The sequence below is a fragment of the Solanum pennellii genome, chromosome 9, assembly GCF_001406875.1.
Source record: "Solanum pennellii chromosome 9, SPENNV200".
Taxonomy (NCBI): domain Eukaryota; kingdom Viridiplantae; phylum Streptophyta; class Magnoliopsida; order Solanales; family Solanaceae; genus Solanum; species Solanum pennellii.
Window position 1 is genome coordinate 74,990,247 of NC_028645.1, and position 18,876 is coordinate 75,009,122.

The following is an 18,876-nucleotide window of genomic DNA, read 5'->3' on the forward strand; positions in this document are numbered from 1 at the left end:
TAAAAAAGAATTGAATAGATGCGCAGTTATTAGAATCAAACTTTTGGTTCATTATAGACAACGGCATCTTCAAAATTTCCAAATCCCAAGGTTGATCTCGTCATTTACTCGGTCTCGCCAGTAAGTTTAATTTATAAATATGTCTTTTTAATTTATTTTAAGATAATTTTATGTTTTTAATTTTGAACTCGCATAAATAAGTATTTAAATTTGTATAAAATTGATCAAGTTATTACGTTTATTATACATGATACGTAAAATATCTAAAATATGCTAATTGCCACCGAGGGAGTCTCGAGTATGATATGCATATCTACTTACTTAATTTAGTACGAATATAAATGTGTATATGTCCACGTTAAAAAATTAGAGAATATAAATATCAGATAAAGTCGAAACATAAAATTGGACGGACGTTACTCCTAACTGCGCCAACTTTTTGTCTCTTTCTTGTCCTTTTTACCCTTGCTTCCCTGTTCTTCTTCTCCTATACTATTTCACACTTTTAGCTCCTCATACAACAGTAGGTATAATCACAGCTAAGCGTATCAAGAGCCAAACTTTTTTACAGAGAGATCTAACTGCGAAAATGGGTTGATCTGGAAAAACCCAAATCAAGTAATTAAGGAGTTATTGTTCATTTTTGCGGCTGATAATCCCAGTTTTGATTTCATTTTCTTGGTAATTTGGATTTTCCTCCATGATCATCTCAGTTGTTTTTTGTTACTAAAATCTGTTCAGTTCAAGTTTTTATCAACTTTTAGTCAACCCCTTTATGGATTTTTAGTTAATTCTTGTTCAATCTATGGTTTTTGACTTTTTGCTTCTGGATTAAGTAACTATTTAACGTAATGTTTTCCCCCTTTGTTTGATTCAGTGATCTGCAAAGTTTGCTAAGTTTTCATGTTAAAAGAGACCCTTTTGATTAGACTACAGTTTATATGTTAATTCTTTTTGAACTGCACCAAATTTTCATTTCATTTTAAAATGTGTTGTTTTGTTCCTTATCCTTTTTTTTCTTCTTCTTGCTGTTATCTGCAGGGACTAATAGAACAATATTTGGAACTTTCATCAGTGAGCATTGAATTGGGTGTCTCAAAGTTGTAGTATATTTGTTTTGGAAAGCCATATTTTTTTTCCCTGGCTTACATTTGCTGAGTTTGGAGGGAATTTGTATAATTTGTTATATAAACTTGGGAAGATGGCTGCTTTGTCGCATCAAGATTCTCGACGTATGTACTCATGGTGGTGGGATAGTCATATCAGCCCCAAAAACTCAAGATGGCTTCAGGAGAATCTCACAGGTACTGCTGTTTCCTTTCTTTGGTTGTGTACAACTCTTTCATTGTTTGGTTATGCTAGAGTTATCTTAGGAGATATCTAAGTTTTCATCAACGGAAAAATTATCTATTCTAGCTCGACCTTCGTTTCCTTTTAACTGGAGCTTACTTAGCGTGAAGCATTGGTTTCCTTCCCATGTACCATATGAATTCATGATTGTCTAAATTGTTGTGGAAATGATTGAGGTGAGATCTTGGTGAGTTAGATCAGATGTAGCACTCCTTTTATTTATGTAAGTTTGCGCATCAGATTACAGAAATGGTAACATCATGTCACCAGTAAAAAAAGACTTGCATAAATAGTGATATCTGTTATTCACAAAATGGAGTTGTTGTTTGATTCGTAATATGCTCTAGATGGCCTTAAAACCTCAACGACTTTGTGCATTTTCAGTTTATAAATTTTGAATATAACATTTCTTGAAATGATTCAGCAACCATTAAAATGTGGGTTCTCTTTTTCCTCTTAAGTAGTTCTTTCTTATACGGTGTTTTTGAATTACTGCTAATACAACTGTTGTTCACTTTGCTAGATATGGATGTCAAGGTTAAAGGAATGATCAAACTCATTAATGAAGATGCTGATTCTTTTGCAAGGAGAGCAGAGATGTACTATAAAAAACGTCCAGAGTTGATGAAATTTGTAGAAGAATTCTATAGAGCATACCGTGCATTGGCTGAAAGATATGATCACGCAACCGGTGTGATCCGGCACGCCCACCGGACCATGACAGATTTAGGACTTGGAGATGATTCACCTGCAGGTTCTGATCCTCAAACACCAGAGCTATCGCCAATGCTTAGTCTTTTTGACCTTGAAGAGCTGCAGAAAGATGCTCTTGGAGTCGCTGCATCTAATACTCATGATCTCAAGAGCAATGGAGGATTCACAGATGAGTCACACTCAGTGATGAAAAGAAAAGTATTCAAGCAGCGCAATAATTTGTTTGGCGACCAGGGAAGGTTTGCTGACGGAAGGGTTAGGAAGGGTCTGAATTTTAGTGAGGCAGACGAGAAAGTAGTGCAGACCAATGAGAGCAACAGTTTGCAAACTCGAGCACTTCAAGATTCAGAGCGCATGGTTGAATCTGAGGAGATTCTGAAGTTAAAGAAAGCACTTGCCCAAGTGGAAGCTGAGAAAGAAGCAGGCCTTATCCAGTACCAACAGACATTGGAGAAATTATCTCACCTGGAGTCAGAAGTGTCCCGTGCCAGAGAAGATTCCCGAGGATTTGGTGAACGAGCAAGCAAAGCTGAAGTTGAAGCCCAGACTTTAAGGGATGCACTTTCTGCATTGGGAGCTGAAAAAGATGCTAATCTTAAGTTGTATCAGAAGTCCTTAGAAATGATTTCTGAGTTGGAGAATACTGTATCCCATGCTCAAGAGAACTCTGTTACAGTTGATGAAAGTGCTAGCAAGGCTGAACTTGAAGCCCAAACTTTAAGAGAAGATCTTGCAAATGTAGCAGCTGAAAAAGATGAAGCTCTTAAGCAGTACATGCAATCACTTGAGATGATAGCAAATCTGGAGAACAAATTGCAGTGTGCTGAAGAAGATGCCAAAAAATTAACTGAGAGAGCTGAAACAGCAGAAAATGAGATTGAATTTCTCAAACAAGAAATCCTAAAATTCACTGGGGAGAAAGAAGCTGCAGCTCTGCAGCTCCAGCAATGCTTGGAAACCATCTCCACTCTAGAGCATAAGCTTTCTTGTGCCAAAGAGGAGGCCCAAAGGTTGAATGCAGAGATCAATAACGGAGTTGCCAAGTTAGAAGATGCAGAAGAGCGCTGCCTTTTGTTAGAAAAATCCAATAAATCTCTTCATTCTGAGCTGGAATCTCTGACACTGAAGATGGGTGTGCAAAATCAAGAGCTTACAGAAAAGCAGAAGGAACTGGGAACGTTGTGGACTTGTGTACAAGAAGAACGTTTGCGTTTTGTTGAGGCTGAGACTGCTTTCCAAACTCTGCAGCATCTTCATGCCAAAGCTCAGGAAGAAATGAGGGCTCTTGCTTCAGAGCTTCAGAATCGGTTACAGGTGTTGAAGGACTTAGAAATGCATAATCAAACATTGCTGGGTGAAATCCAGAAGATTAAAGAGGAGAACAAGAGCCTCGGTGAAATAAATGTATCTTCAGCTCTATCCATGAGGGATATGCAAAATGAGATATCCAGCTTAAGTGAAGCGAAGGGTAAACTCGAGCTAGAGGTTGAGCTTCGGATGGATCAAAGAAATGCTCTTCAGCAAGAAATCTACTGCCTTAAGGAAGAACTTAATGATCATAACAAGAAACTATTATCTATTGTGACACAGGTGCAGGCAGTGGGCCTTGATCCAGAATGCTTTGAATCATCTGTAAAGGAGCTGCAACATGAAAAGTCAAATCTTGGAGAAACCTGTGAGAGGGAAAGAAGTGAAAAAATAGCTCTTCTGGAGAAGCTACAAGTGTTCGAAGAGCTTCTTGAGAAAAACTCCATTCTGGAAAACTCTCTGTCAGATTTGAGTGCTGAACTAGAAGCTGTGAGAGGCAGTTTAAAGGCATTAGAAGATTCTTGTCAATCTCTTCTACAGGAGAAATCTGCACTTCTCAATGACAAAGTTACTTTAACTAGTGAGCTACAGGTAACAATTGAGAATCTGGAAGAAGTCTCAGCTAAGAATACTGTTCTGGAAAATTCCCTTTCTGATGCTCATGCGGAACTACAAAACTTAAAGGTAAAATCAAAGAGCTTAGAGGAATCATGTGAAGTACTAGTCAAAGAGAAAGCAGATCTTGGTCGTGAAAAGGAAAATCTATTTTCTCAGTTGCAAGCTGCACAAATTGCACTGCATGATATAGTGGGAAAGTATTCAGGACTGGAACAAAGACATTCAACCTTGGAGAAAGAGAATGAATTGACACTTCGTGCATTTGAAGAACTGAGGGTTTCTTTGGATGCAAAAAACTGTGAACATGAGAGTTTTGTCCACACGACTGGGGTACGGTTGGCTGGCATGAAATCAGAAATTCATGTTTTGCAGGAAGAATGTGAATTAAGAAAGCAAGATTTTGATAAGCTTCTAGAAAAAGCTATTGAGTCTGACATTCTCAACTTCACCTTACAGACATCTTCCCAAGATCTTGAAGGAAAGGGCTCTTCTTTGCTGGGTGAGTATCAGAAGCTTTTTGAAGCATCTACATTTTCTAAAACTTTAATTTCTGATTTAAAGCAGAAGAATGTTGAACAAAAAATAGAAATGACATCCTTGTTTGATCAAGTTAGTATTCTGAGAAATGGGATATTCAAGTTGCTGAAGGCTCTTGATATTGTTCCAAACCATGCATGTCAGGACAGGAAAGACCAAGTACATCTTGACCATATTTTTCATAGAGTTGAAGCATCTAAAGAATCCTTCGACAAAACTGAGGAAGAAAATCATCAGAGGGCTATTCAGATGAATGTTCTTGTCACATTGCTGGAGCAGATAAAATTAGAGGTGGAGGCTCTTGATGCTGAAAAAACAATTATTAGCCAAGAGTTGAATTTCAAATCGGAGCAATTATTGGCATTGCAGAGTGAAGCCGCTGCACTCAAGGAGGTTAGTGAAGAACTGAAATTGAAAATAATGGAGACAGGTCGTAAAGGGGAACTTCTAGAAATTGAAAATTGTAACCTGGCAAAAGCATTACAGTTGGCAGAAGATGAGTTGAAGACTGTTAAAGGTATGATGGATCAGCTCAATTTTCAAGTAGTTGCTAGCAAAAATCTGATGTCTGAAAAGGACACTGAGCTTCAAAGAATGGAACAGAAGCTTTATCTTAGTGAAACTGAGAAAGCTGTGTTGCATCAAGTTTTGATGAACGAAGTCGCTGCACTCAAAGAGGGTAGTGAAGAACTGAAATTGAAAATAAGGGAGAAAGATCACAGAGGGGAACTGCTAGAAATTGAAAATTGTGACCTAGCAAAAGCATTGCAGTTGGCAGAGGATGAGTTGAAGACTCTTAAAAGTATGACTGATCAGCTCAATGTTCAAGTAAACGTTGGCAAGAATCTGTTGTCTGAGAAGGACACTGAGCTTCAGGGAATGGAACAGAAGCTTTATCTTACTGAAACTGAGAAAGCTGTGTTGCATCAAATTTTGATGAATGAAGTCGCTGCACTCAAAGAGGGTAGTGAAGAACTGAAATTGATAATAAGGGAGAAAGATCACAGAGGGGAACTGCTAGAAATTGAAAACTGTGACCTAGCAAAAGCATTGCAGTTGGCAGAGGATGAGTTGAAGACTCTTAAAAGTATGACTGATCAGCTCAATGTTCAAGTAAACGTTGGCAAGAATCTGTTGTCTGAGAAGGACACTGAACTTCAGGGAATGGAACAGAAGCTTTATCTTACTGAAACTGAGAAAGCTGTGTTGCATCAAATTTTGATGAATGAAGTCGCTGCACTCAAAGAGGGTAGTGAAGAACTGAAATTGATAATAAGGGAGAAAGATCACAGAGGGGAACTGCTAGAAATTGAAAACTGTGACCTAGCAAAAGCATTGCAGTTGGCAGAGGATGAGTTGAAGACTCTTAAAAGTATGACTGATCAGCTCAATGTTCAAGTAAACGTTGGCAAGAATCTGTTGTCTGAGAAGGACACTGAACTTCAGGGAATGGAACAGAAGCTTTATCTTACTGAAACTGAGAAAGCTGTGTTGCATCAAATTTTGATGAATGAAGTCGCTGCACTCAAAGAGGGTAGTGAAGAACTGAAATTGATAATAAGGGAGAAAGATCACAGAGGGGAACTGCTAGAAATTGAAAACTGTGACCTAGCAAAAGCATTGCAGTTGGCAGAGGATGAGTTGAAGACTCTTAAAAGTATGACGGATCAGCTCAGTCTTCAAGTAAATGTTGGCAAAAATCTGTTGTCTGAGAAGGACACTGAGCTTCAGGGAACGGAACAGAAGCTTTATCTTACTGAAACTGAGAAAGCTGTGTTGCATCAAATTTTGATGAATGAAGTCGCTGCACTCAAAGAGGGTAGTGAAGAACTGAAATTGAAAATAAGGGAGAAAGATCACAGAGGGGAACTGCTAGAAATTGAAAATTGTAACCTGGCAAAAGCATTGCAGTTGGCAGAAGATGAGTTGAAGACTGTTAAAAGTATGACGGATCAGCTCAATCTTCAAGTAAATGTTGGCAAAAATCTGTTGTCTGAGAAGGACACTGAGCTTCAGGGAATGGAACAAAAGCTTTATCTTACTGAAACTGAGAAAGCTGTATTGCATCAAATTTTGAAGAACTTGAGCAGAGAACTTATTGGGAGTAAAATAATTATGGAGGACCAAGAAAAGAAGATCCTAAAGTTGTGTGCTGACAGTAACCAACTGCGCACAGAAAACATGCACCTCTTTGAGGCCAGTCAGCTATTGCAGGAAGGGCTTCAGCAATCGCGTGGTGAGCTTGAAAAGCTAAAGATGCAAGAGGAAGCATTGCACTCTGAGCTCCAGAAGCAATTGAATGAGACTGAGACATGGAAGTTAGAGATGGATGTGCTTTTAGGTGAGTTGCAGGTCTCGATGTTCTACCATATCCTTTATGAGCAGAAGATTCATGAGCTTGCAGAAGCATGTCAAAGCTTTGATGTCCAAATCAATTCAAAGGATAAGAACATTAAGCTTCTGAAAGAAAAAGTGCTCACTTTGGGTACTGAAAATGAAGACCTTAACACTCAGTTAGCTGCATATAGACCTGCAATCTTTTCTTTGAGCCAATGCATATCATCCCTAGAGAAGCATTCCTATTTGCATGGGAAACCCAAAAGGCCTGATAATGAGGACACGAAGGTAACTGCTTCTGCACTAATGTCCCCTGCTTGGCTTCTTTTAGATGGACACTAAAATAAGTAAACTATCATATTAGAAAGCTTTTGAAATTAATTTTGTCCGTTAAAATGCTAATTGGCTACTGACATGTGATATGTATAATGTATGTGTGTGTCTGTATTATATGCCACAAGTTGTTCCTCAATTGTAGAAAGATACATTCTCAATTGTATTGCATGAATTTATTTTAATTGTTGTATCATCTTTTATCCTCTCCAATCGTGTGGTGAGTTGCAATGGTACTCTCATCACCATGGCCCAGGTGTTTTTCTCCATCTTGCATTTTCCTCCCAAATCATGTTGCATCCTGTCTAGGTTGCCCTAGATTACTTTCTTTAAGAAGTCTTAGGTTTGTTGGTTTCAGACATCGTACTTCTAACAATGACGTGAACACATCTTAAGAGCCTGCTAATTTTCATAGACACATTAACGAATATGTGATTGACCTCAAGATTTGGCATGGACAGTATGATGATCAGAATTAGTTCTTTTTTTTCTAGGATTTAGTGACAAGAAGCTTGATTTCCCCAAGTGATGCTAAATATCATAGTGTAGGGTAAAATGCCAGACACATTGTAAACATTTGTGTACAAAAGTGGACCCATGAATGATGCGCCTGCAATATGAATTTTAGAGAAATTAGATCAATGCTAACTTAGCACTGCATTCTAAAGTTTATTTTGAAGAATTTAGACCTTATCAATATGAAGAATTGAAGGTTTTCCTTTTTCCTTGTATATGTGAGATAAAGATTATCATCTTGGCTTATTGTCAGGGCATTGTAGTAGCTCATACAGATGACACCACTCGTTTGAAAGACAATGAAAGTGCAGTGGCAACCGATGCATTTTTTGATCTGCATGGATTGGAAATAAGGGTTCGAGCTGTTGAGAAGACATTGGTTGAAATGGAGCAGCTTGTGGTGAAGGAAAATGTGAACATGCATAGCAAACTACAGGCGGCGATGCTACAGATTGAGGAGTTAAAGTCAGAGAGCAGCCGGCATAGAAGAAATTCAGCTCCTAAATCTGAAATCTTTGAGGCAGAAAATGGAATCCTCACCAAGGACATCATGCTTGACCGTGTATCCGAGTCTTCATCCTACAGAAATGGCAGGAGAGAGCAGGCTGATTCGAATAATCTAGTTTTTGACCTATGGGATACTACCAGTCCTACTGTTGGTAAAGCAAAGTTGGATGATACTCCAAATGCTGAAAATGATATCGATTTCCATAAACGTGTTATATCAGTGAAGAAAAAGTGTCAACGTTCTACCTCAGATGTGCTAGATGAGAAGTACCCAGGTGGTGGCAAACTGAACATCTCAAAGAGATCAACGGAGTCCATTCAAGAGGGAAACAAGAGGAGGGTCTTACAGAGGCTTGATTCTGATGTGCAGAAATTAACTAACCTTCAGATCACAGTAGTAGACTTGAAGAGGGAACTTGAGATAACTGAGAAGGGAAAAAGGGGTAAAGCTGTAGCTGAGTCAGACACTCTCAAAGGACAGCTAAATGAAGCTGAGGCTGCTATTCACAAGTTATTTGATCTTACTGGTAAGTTGATGAAGAACATGGAAGACAGCTTTGGTTCTGCTGATATGAAATCTGCACTGGAGTCTGAAGAGGTTGGAAATGTTAGTAGGAGGAGATATTCAGAACAGGCACGGAGAGTATCCGAGAAAATTGGGCGACTGCAATTAGAAGTTCAGAAGTTGCAGTTTGTTTTACTGAAACTCAACGATGAAAGCAAAGGAAATAACAGTAGGGTCCCGGAGACAAAAAGAAGGGTTCTACTGCGAGATTATCTCTATGGTGGGGTTAGGAAAAGCAACAACAAGCGAAAGAAATCACCATTTTGTGCATGCATCCAGCCTCCAACTCAGGGAGACTGAAGTTTTAAATAAGGTGTGCAGTTTACATATGTTAGTTTAACTAGTTTATAGTTCATTTGTGTCCATATTACTTTTATAGTTTCGGTATGAATACATTCAGAACCTTAGCTTCTTGGAGAGAATTTGTTGTATATCCGCGTCCAGCTAAAAGATGCAGCCTTCTTATTTACTAATGTTTTCGTGTTTGCTCCAAGCTTGTCTCAAATAATTGGGTTGTCCCTGTACATATTTCTTCAACCTCTGTTACTTTTGGACATGGATTTTGATATTGGTCTCATGTTAGTTATTTCGATGATTATTATCTTTTATCTATTGTTATATTTCTTAGGTAACCTGACTTGTCAAAAAAAAGTTAGTTCTTGAGAAACATGATACTGTAAATATTTTCTTTCATAGTAAGTGTATAAAAGTTGCTCTTTTTATTTAAATTTCTGTTCATATGTTCTGTTTCGAACATATAATTTGGCCAACAACTCAAAGCTCAAATTAAGCAAATAGGTTACACAGCCTCATTATACTTAAAAGTCGATAGATGCATCGCCATGTAATTAAGTATATATACAGATGAAATAACATGAACGTTGAAATTAAAGAGTTGTCAAACGTTATTGCTGAATGGAGCATCCATGCCGGATTTTGGTTTACAAGAGTGAAGCATGTAGTTGCATGATTCCACAGCTTCCCCAACAGTTAGAAATATCCATTCTTGTCCTAATTTCTCGAGGAATTTGGATTTGTTCAATTTCTTCATTACTTCTGCACCTGGATTTGCCAATACAAGCTGCAATAATCCAACAAAAAAATCACACAATATATTATACTTGTGTTACATATATAGTTGAGTCCAGCCTCAAAACGGACATTTTAGGGAGGGTCCCTTTTGATACGGTGTGTCCAAAAAAAAGTATCTGTTTTGAGGTCGGACTGATATAGTTAGCATTTCATAAATTGAAAAAGATTTGTGAAAAAAGGGTAACCTTGAGATCTCTTCTATCAAGATTTCTCTTGACTTCTTCTAGCATACTAATTCCGCTAGTATCAATGTTGCCTACAGCTGCAAATGCATCATATAACGAATATTAAAACAAGTTTAAGTTCCGTAATAACATATAATAATAACTCTTCGTATCAAGCATGATATAGTATCTCGTAAAATAGAATGAAAAAACCCTACTATAGCTAATAAGTTACAGTAAGATTTAAACATTTATTTTTCACTAAATGCATAATGTTATCCTTTTAGCATGTCCTAATTGTTTCATTTCTACTCGGATTAGAAATTTTCAAACTTCAACATCTGACTTTTTTTTTTATTTTCCATCCTGATCAATTTAGTTCGTTCTAGAACATTTTTTACTAGAATCTTTTTAGTCTCAACATTCGACTTGAAACATTTGGTTAAGGGTGAAGGGATTCTATATATCCTACCACAACGTTTAATGGTCAAACTTCAAAATCATAAATAAAACTATGAGAAGTTAATTTACCTCCCATGTCAAGTATAACATATTGTAATGTCTCCCCTGAAGATTTTAACTTGTCTTCCTCATCGTCAATCCACCTTGAGATCCTATAAAAAGAAAAGTGCCATTCTTTTTTAAACAGACTAAAAAAGAAAGTAAGTCATTTTTTTTTAAACGGAGGAAGTAGTAGATAATTGAAAAGTTTAAAATTGATTACCTCTCTCTTAAGTAGCTAGCATTTGTAAAGTAAATAGGTGCACCAAGGTCAAGTATGAGAACCCCACCAATAATGTCTGTATTAGGATATTGTTCAACATTTCTATAAATATTAGAATCTGGAATGTTACCAAGTACTAGTGTTCTTGGCCTTGCTACATAGAGTAACACTCTTAACAAAGATAAAGCAACCTGCATTTGAATTAAAACATACTTGATTAATTAACCATTAATTGGAAATGGTAAAAAATGATGACTAATTTGTTATACAAGGTTAAACATTAAACTACACTACTAATACATAAGTATGCTTTAACTTTGCTTCAGCTTACACTTATACTCTTTAACTGCATGTGTGCACAAATAGATATTTAATCTTGTATAAAATTAAACAAGTAAATATATATATCCTAAGTGACATAATATATATAAGGACACAAAGTTATTTATGTGTTCAATTTTATTCAAGTTTAAGTGTCTAGCTACTTGTGCACACCAAAATCAGAGGATAAGTCAGAATACATGTTTATATATAATACGTTTATATATATATTGACAATGTAAAAATATTCACTCTCAGTTAATAATTACTTATATGCATTGACATTATACTTTCATCTAATTTTACCATGTAACAACATGTTCTCTGTTTTGTTGTCAAATAACTACTTTCATTTATTATTATAAATAAATAAATACTATAATTATCGTTTTGATTTATTAAAATGAACTTAAAAAAGGATACGTACAGCAATGACTAAGCCAATTTCGACGCTGGCAAATACAACGCCAAAATAGGCACTCATGCAGACCAAGAAATCGAATTTATCGACATGCCATAGATGAATTGCAGCATTATAGTCGATGAGTCCAAGCATGGCTGAAACAATTATGGAAGATAAAACCACTAATGGAGTGTAGTGGAACAATGGAGTTAGCACCAATAGTGTAACCATCACGGCTACAGCCATAACTATGTTTGATACTGCTGTTTTACATCCTGCGTTGAAATTCACCGCGGATCGCGAAAATGGACCTATAATAATTTCATTTTCAACTTATCACATATTCGTATCTTCAAATCTACATTGCGATAAAATAATGACATGGCAATGTTTGAGTTGAAAAATTGACTTTCTATTATCATACTTTAGTGATTTTTTTTATTACAAAAATAAATATTATGATTTTAAATGTTGAACTGTTAGAAGCTGACGATTGAAATATGTCAAAGAAACAGGTCCAACGCAGCTGACTGACGAGTTCACAACACTAGTATAGAGTTAAAAGCCGTACTAAGATTAGGCTACTTATATTAATTAGGATTATATTGTTATAAAATTGATTTTTGTAACTTAAGTATTACATTAATTAAGTTTAGATTTTGGTTAGTACTATTGGAGAGATTAGCCCTTCATCAGCACCTAACTTTTTTTTTTTTTAATCACATTGTTATTATGTTATAAAGTACTTTTTTTCTCTTGTCTCTTTCTGCATTTATTTGCTACTCTTATGTGTGTCTGACTGTTGTTTTGGACATCATGGTCCACAAAATCACATGCTGATATATTATAGCACATTGCGGTGTCGTTTGATAGCTAGTTTAGAGATAGCTATTAAATTATAGCTAAATAATAGCATGTTTGATAGTTTGTTAGGTGAAAAATTATATTTGTGTATAAGATTAATAAGTACGTACTTTTCAAAAAAGTATAGTATTCGATTAGCAATTTAAAAACAAACATAATTAACAATGAGGAAATTTATGTATATTTTGTGCAGAATATACAATGTGAAATAATTAATCTAGTCCTTACATTGTTGATACATACATAACTCTAACCAGTGATACGAAACGATGACCTTATAATGTTTTGGGTAAAAGGAGATTTAATGCAATAAAAAAAGGTTAGGGAATTACCAGTAGTGAGGTAGCAAGAAGTGCAAGAGCCAACAATGTTCATCATACCAAAAGCAATCATTTCTTTATTTCCATCTATATTATAGTTCTTGTACATTGCAAAACTTCTTCCCACTGCTATTCCTTCCTGTTTCATCAAAAAAATTTAATTTTATAAATATATATATATATTGTCATGAGATCATGATTAGTCTTAGATAATACTAAATTCATTTTCAAACATAGTCAATACCAACACGTATACAAGATCTTTTTGGTAACTATAGTTGAAAAGTCATCGAATCTTATGTTAATAACACCCTAAACAAATAATAATTTTTTAGCCACAATAACTATGTATATAATAATAAAAAGTAATATTAAAGCATTTATTGACATTAGTATTATATATATTGTCATTAAACTTAATGACGCTAAAGAATTGAGTTATTATTGTTAAAAATCATTTTTGGTATAGCAATACTATATACATGTAGTATGAATTGACTATAGAATTCTTTTCGTCCGATACTTAGTAACTCTTTTACATGATATGAACATCTAGTCAACATGTTTATTATCTATGTTATTCGAATTTTTTATAATTAATATCAATATAACATAAATTAACACCAACGTAACAACAATCTTTTGAAAAAATCCAACAAATAATGGAAAATAAGTAGGTGGAAAATGAGGACAAAAATAAATAAAATGAAGCTTACAGCAAGAGAAATGACACCCGTGACTATGCCAGTTTTTATAGCAATAGAGAGATAAGGAGCTCCAAATGACAAATCTGTTATCGATATTGGATTTAACCCTTTTTTCAGCTCCCCTATCTGTTTAATATGTAAACGTAAATGTCAGTTGAAATCAAATTAAATAATAATTTATATATATCATGTTTTGATTTTATTTGGGTATTATATATATATTTATAGTAATAACAATATCTTTAATCAAGTCGTCAAAAAGAAAAATAAGTCATACCAAATAATACTTTGATGGATTTTCTAATACATTGAGTTCTTAATTACCATAATATATTTCAATAAATATGAATCATCGTCTACAATAATTCAAATTTCGTCCAATCTTATTTTAATTTAATGTTAAAAAATTTAGTAACTTTTAGGAATTAAGAAGGGTTATCCATTACGAAAAGACCTTCCTCTGAATGGATATGTGGAAATACGTTCTACGAAGGAAGAGATTGAGTTAGGAGCGTTTTCGAAAATATGATTAGTTATAATTAATTAGAAATGTCTATTTCAAAATGCCTAAAGATAATGGCAGCAACGACTCAATGAACAACAAATATATATATGTTGGGCCCAGGGGTGGAGCTACCTCGAACAAAGGAAATTCTTCGTCATAATTATATATAGGTTAAAATTTAGTTCAACAAATATATATATATATGTGTTGACATCACTTGATACAAGTTAAAGATATAACGTAAATAGTTAAGGAGTTACAAAAATTATCTAAGGCTGTGTGTTGTATAGATCAGATTATTTTATAAGTTTATATTTTGATAAAACTTAATAAAAATTTTGGATCGATCACTGATCAGTTAGGCTAGTGTCCTTTTAAACATTTAATATGAGTCAATAATTATAACATTGGTAGGTCGTCTATTTCGAACCAACGTGTGCAATACTAAAACCATAAGAATAACAATGCAATTTCAACACTCAAACACAATAATCCAAATACTACCAGAAACAATATCACATCAAACCCCAAGTTCAATCATAGTGTGTTGGTGTGACATCATAGTGTTTATGCTGTATTGTAAAAAGAAAATAGTATAATAGCTAATCATAGTAGTTCATTAGTCAAATTGATCATCATTAAAAGCCAAATTTGTTTCTAACTTTATATTTTACACCTTCTAGAAATTAATTAAGTAGACGTTTCACCATAAATTTTGATAGTTTACTTATTTGTAAAAGAAAAAAGAAAACGTTAATGCTTGTATAATGAATTGAAAAACAAGTTATCAGTTATTCCATATCCGAAAATTTGTAATTTGAATCATCAGAAGTAAAAATTTTCAAATGGAAAAGAGACACATATATCCCTAAGCTATCGTAAATGGTATACAAATATCCTCCATCATATTTTTGAGATATTGGTGCCTCTGCCGTCTAAAAACTAGAGCATATATATCCTTTATACTAATTTTATCCACCGATTCGACATTTATCGACAGATTAGATTGTGTCACATGTCCCTATTTAGTCTTCGTTAGAGTGAAGGGCATATATGTTTTACTTTATGGACAGCAGAGGCATCAGTATCTCAAAAATATAACGATGGATATCTGAATATCACTTACAATAATTCAATAATATATTTATTTTTTTTCCTTTTCAAATTTATTGTCAAATATGTTTATAAAATATTAAAGGTGCTTACCACTTGAACGCCGTGATTTTCAGCATGGGTGAAATAAACAAGAATAGTTGCCAGTATGACAGATAATAATGGAGCCATTGCTGATACCCAGAAAAACTTGGGCCTTTTCTGGCTCTGCATGATTAATATTGTGAAACATCAATTATTCCGAATTCAATCGTTAGAAGCAAAAATATTAATTATTTTGGATCGAAAAGATTATAATATTATATTATTACTTACGAAGAATCTAGCTGCGAGCAGGTAGAAAAGGAAACAGAAACCCAAAACCGCACTTTGCCATCGCCACTACAATTCATATCAAATACGATGTTTGATTATTAGTTTATAATCTCTCATAACTAATATACGTATAAATAATAATAAGTTTATTTATGTACTATTTTGGATATGTTATGTAAAAAAAATGAAATAATTAAATCGTACATTATTGATACCCAAAAAGTCCCTACCACTTGATGACATTTCAAGTGTGACACCGACGTGCCCAATAATGATACTTGATCAAGTGCGACCGGCACCAAACTTATTTCTTTTTATAGTATCGATATATAGAACTTAAATCAAATCACGGATATACCTAATGCGTTTATATATAGAACTTAAATCAAATCACGGATATACCTAATGCGTTTATATATAGAACTTAAATCAAATCATGGATATACCTGATGCGTTTGGGTAAAAACGGAACGCAAGACCGAAATAATATCAGTGGACTGAGTGAAATGGTCAAGACCAAGTATTCCCTTTAATTGTTGGAGTATTACAACTGTGGCTGCTCCTCCCATGAATCCTACTATAGTTGAATGAGATAGAAAATCCACAATGAATCCCAACCTGCAAATTATTTATTTAATTACTAAACTATGTTACCTTGTAATCATATTTTGCTTATTCTAGCAAAAAAAATTTAGTTCTAATTAAACATCAATAAAAGTTTAATTTCTGTAAATTGATAGCTAGCGTAAAAATTATACTTGCACAATTAAGTACTTATAATTAGGTAATAATTGACCACTTCCTTAATAAGCATTAATGATTAATCTCACCAAAATGATAATTAATTTGCTATATACAAGTCAAAATTTACTCATAATTTGAAAAAAATCATTACATATAACTTAATTTCGATGGTATAAAAGAAAATACAAGTAAAATAGAAAATAGGACACTTACTTTCCTTTTTAGTCTATTAAAAAAAAAGACTAACATATTTTTATATTTAGGGGTCGTTTGTTTAAATTCAAGTTATGATGTAATAAGTTATGATGGAATTATTTTTTATTGATTGTTCAGTTTGTTATATTCAAAATAAAAAATTTTAAGAACGATTTATTTGTTTACAAAAAGGCCGTTCATGAATGTAAAAAGTGATGTATCAAAGGATTGAAAGAGACATTTTTGTGACTTACTTATTTTATCCGGGATAAGTTATCCCGGTATTACTATACCACCCAAGGGTAGGAAAAATTTATCCCGATAATAATTATTAATTCGGGAATAAGTTATCCCGGACTTGCCAACCAAACAACAAATTAAGTAGTTTTATAATTTAATCTCAGGACTATTTGATATTACCCTTCATACCAAACGACCCCTTAGTTATACTCCCTCCGTCCGGTATTGTTTGTTATGGTTTCCATTTTTAGAGTTAAACTATAAAAACTTTGACTAACATTTTAAGATGAATTTTTTCATCATATTAATATGTAAAAAATTGTAATTTATAGTATTTTTCATATAGTTTTAGAATATCTAACTTTTTTGTTTAAAATATTGAATTAATGTGATCTAATTTACCTTTGAAAATTAGTCAAATTAATTTTCGATAAGTACAACATAACAAATAATTTCGAACGGAGGGAGTGAAAATTTAATTTTAAAATATTTATATTGTCATTAGTGAAATAATTTATCATTACAGAAACATATGTGACTTGCACAAGTTTCAAAAAATTTTCTTTTTAATTATCTTAAATTCTAACCAAACTAACTAATTCAAATGGAGAAAATATTGATATTATTTTTATCTCAATTCACATCATGATCGTGTTTGAATTTCGAAAGTGAATTTTACCTGAAAATGCCAAGTGCGGCTTCAAATAGTCCGGCAAAGAATGTTGCGGTTAATGCAATATGAAGATAAAGTGTTGGATTTTGAGTGGGATTAACTTCCTCTCCTAACATTGAACCAATGAGAAGTGATGCAACAGCAACTGTTCCAACTGCTAAATCTCTTGAACTCCCCATTACTGCGTACACTAATGCTGGGACAAAACTAGAATCTGCACGCATCCCAAGAAGAAAACCATCAATTGACGTAGTTAAATTATTAGTTGTGTTTCTCTCTTACAACGCTCTTAACAAGAAAAAGAGATTTTGATCATTTTATCTATCTTATACAATAATTCTCTCGATTTTAATTTGACACAAAGTCTAAGAAAGTAAATAAATTTTTTGCAGCTTATTGTGTAAAACTAAAAATATGTCAAAGGTATCAAAATGTCTTTAATACCTGTCACATTAAAAAATGAAAAATTAAAAATTTGTAAAAAAAGAAGGAAAATACATTATTTTTAAAACAGATTAAAACAAAAAATAGGACAAACAAATTGAAACAAATGAATTATCATCCTTGAACAGAGGTCTCGAGTTCGAGTTCTCTTAATTATGGAATCATCTTTGTTAGAAAGCGATTTTTACACTTTCAGGCGCAAATTTTAATTAGTCGTATTCCAATGTAGCTTCCGGTTACTGAAAGGAAAAAAACAAACACAAAGTATTTGTTGTCTTTATGTGTTATCTCCACATAATTAATGAGTTTGTACTTTCCAAGAACAATTACTAGGAAGAGTATAGTTAATTCAATCTTAAAATTTTAAAGTAACAAATAATTTGAGACAAACTGTTACTAAACATCACGACAGATAATTTGAAACGATTTTATATGACTTACATAGGCCAAGAATAGGTGGTAAATTGGCAAGTTTAGCATAGCTAATTCCCTGTGGAATAGCAAGACTAGCTATAGTAATCCCAGAAATAAGATCAGATTTAAAGAAATCAAGGGTATATCGAGGCGCCCATTCGAAAATTGGGAAAAAATATTGAAGCCCAAGTATCAATTTCTTCAATGGTGGTTGATTCTTGAATTGCCTAAGGGGATCATCTGGAAACAATGTTTCTTTTACAGTGTTTTTAAGTGACTTTAAAAATGGCTGTGCTGCTGGAATTTCAACTTGGTGTTTTTTTCTGTTTTTTTCTCCTTTCATTGATGATGAATATTCATCATACTCTGCATTACCCATTGATAAAAAGCTCTCTTGTTTTTTCTAAACAAAGATGGTAATTTTATTGGTTGTAAGTGGACTACGAGGGTGGTGTGGGGTGCTTTATATAGAGAAAATCAATACCTATTATTCGTTTCAAAAAGAATAATCGATCTTTTTTTTTAGTTTGTTTTAAAAAAATGGTTCTTAACTTTTTTTTCTTTTTGGGATAGGGTACATGTATACCTTAGATTATGACTGAAATTTCAGAACCACGCGTTAGTTGAACTAAGATCGTATTATTCATCAAACTCACAATTGAGTTTCAGGGTGATAAAATTAGTTAAGGTGTGTGGATTACTGTCATAGTCTAAGAAATAATTATGTTTTACCTTTTATTTTTATTTTTTTATAATATTTAACTTCAATTTTGCACGTGATATTTATAATCACAAAATTAAAAAATATTTTAATACTTTTAATATAATTTTAATTTAAAATTTCAAAATTAAA

The 18,876-nt window shown here is 33.6% G+C and overlaps 2 protein-coding genes across 2 annotated transcripts; one reads left to right on the top strand and one right to left on the bottom strand.

Annotated features, from left to right (window-relative positions):
• The first annotated feature begins 411 nt into the window (after positions 1–411).
• LOC107030962 (protein NETWORKED 1D-like) lies at positions 412–9,380 on the top strand. The gene is made up of 4 exons (XM_015232175.2): positions 412–681; positions 1,042–1,304; positions 1,874–7,152; positions 7,967–9,380. Exons 2-4 carry the CDS (start codon positions 1,202–1,204, stop codon positions 9,083–9,085), a joined length of 6,501 nt encoding a protein of 2,166 aa, XP_015087661.1. The 5' UTR covers positions 412–681; positions 1,042–1,201; the 3' UTR covers positions 9,086–9,380.
• Positions 9,381–9,546: 166 nt separating this feature from the next.
• Positions 9,547–18,471, bottom strand: LOC107030963 (sulfate transporter 3.1). The gene is made up of 12 exons (XM_015232176.2): positions 18,051–18,471; positions 17,172–17,379; positions 15,760–15,931; positions 15,314–15,379; positions 15,092–15,205; positions 13,390–13,506; positions 12,686–12,812; positions 11,514–11,800; positions 10,766–10,956; positions 10,573–10,655; positions 10,063–10,139; positions 9,547–9,866 (listed from the first exon to the last, which is right to left on the bottom strand). The coding sequence occupies exons 1-12, from the start codon at positions 18,400–18,402 to the stop codon at positions 9,684–9,686; spliced, it is 1,977 nt and encodes a 658-aa protein (XP_015087662.1). The 5' UTR covers positions 18,403–18,471; the 3' UTR covers positions 9,547–9,683.
• Between the last annotated feature and the right edge of the window lie 405 nt (positions 18,472–18,876).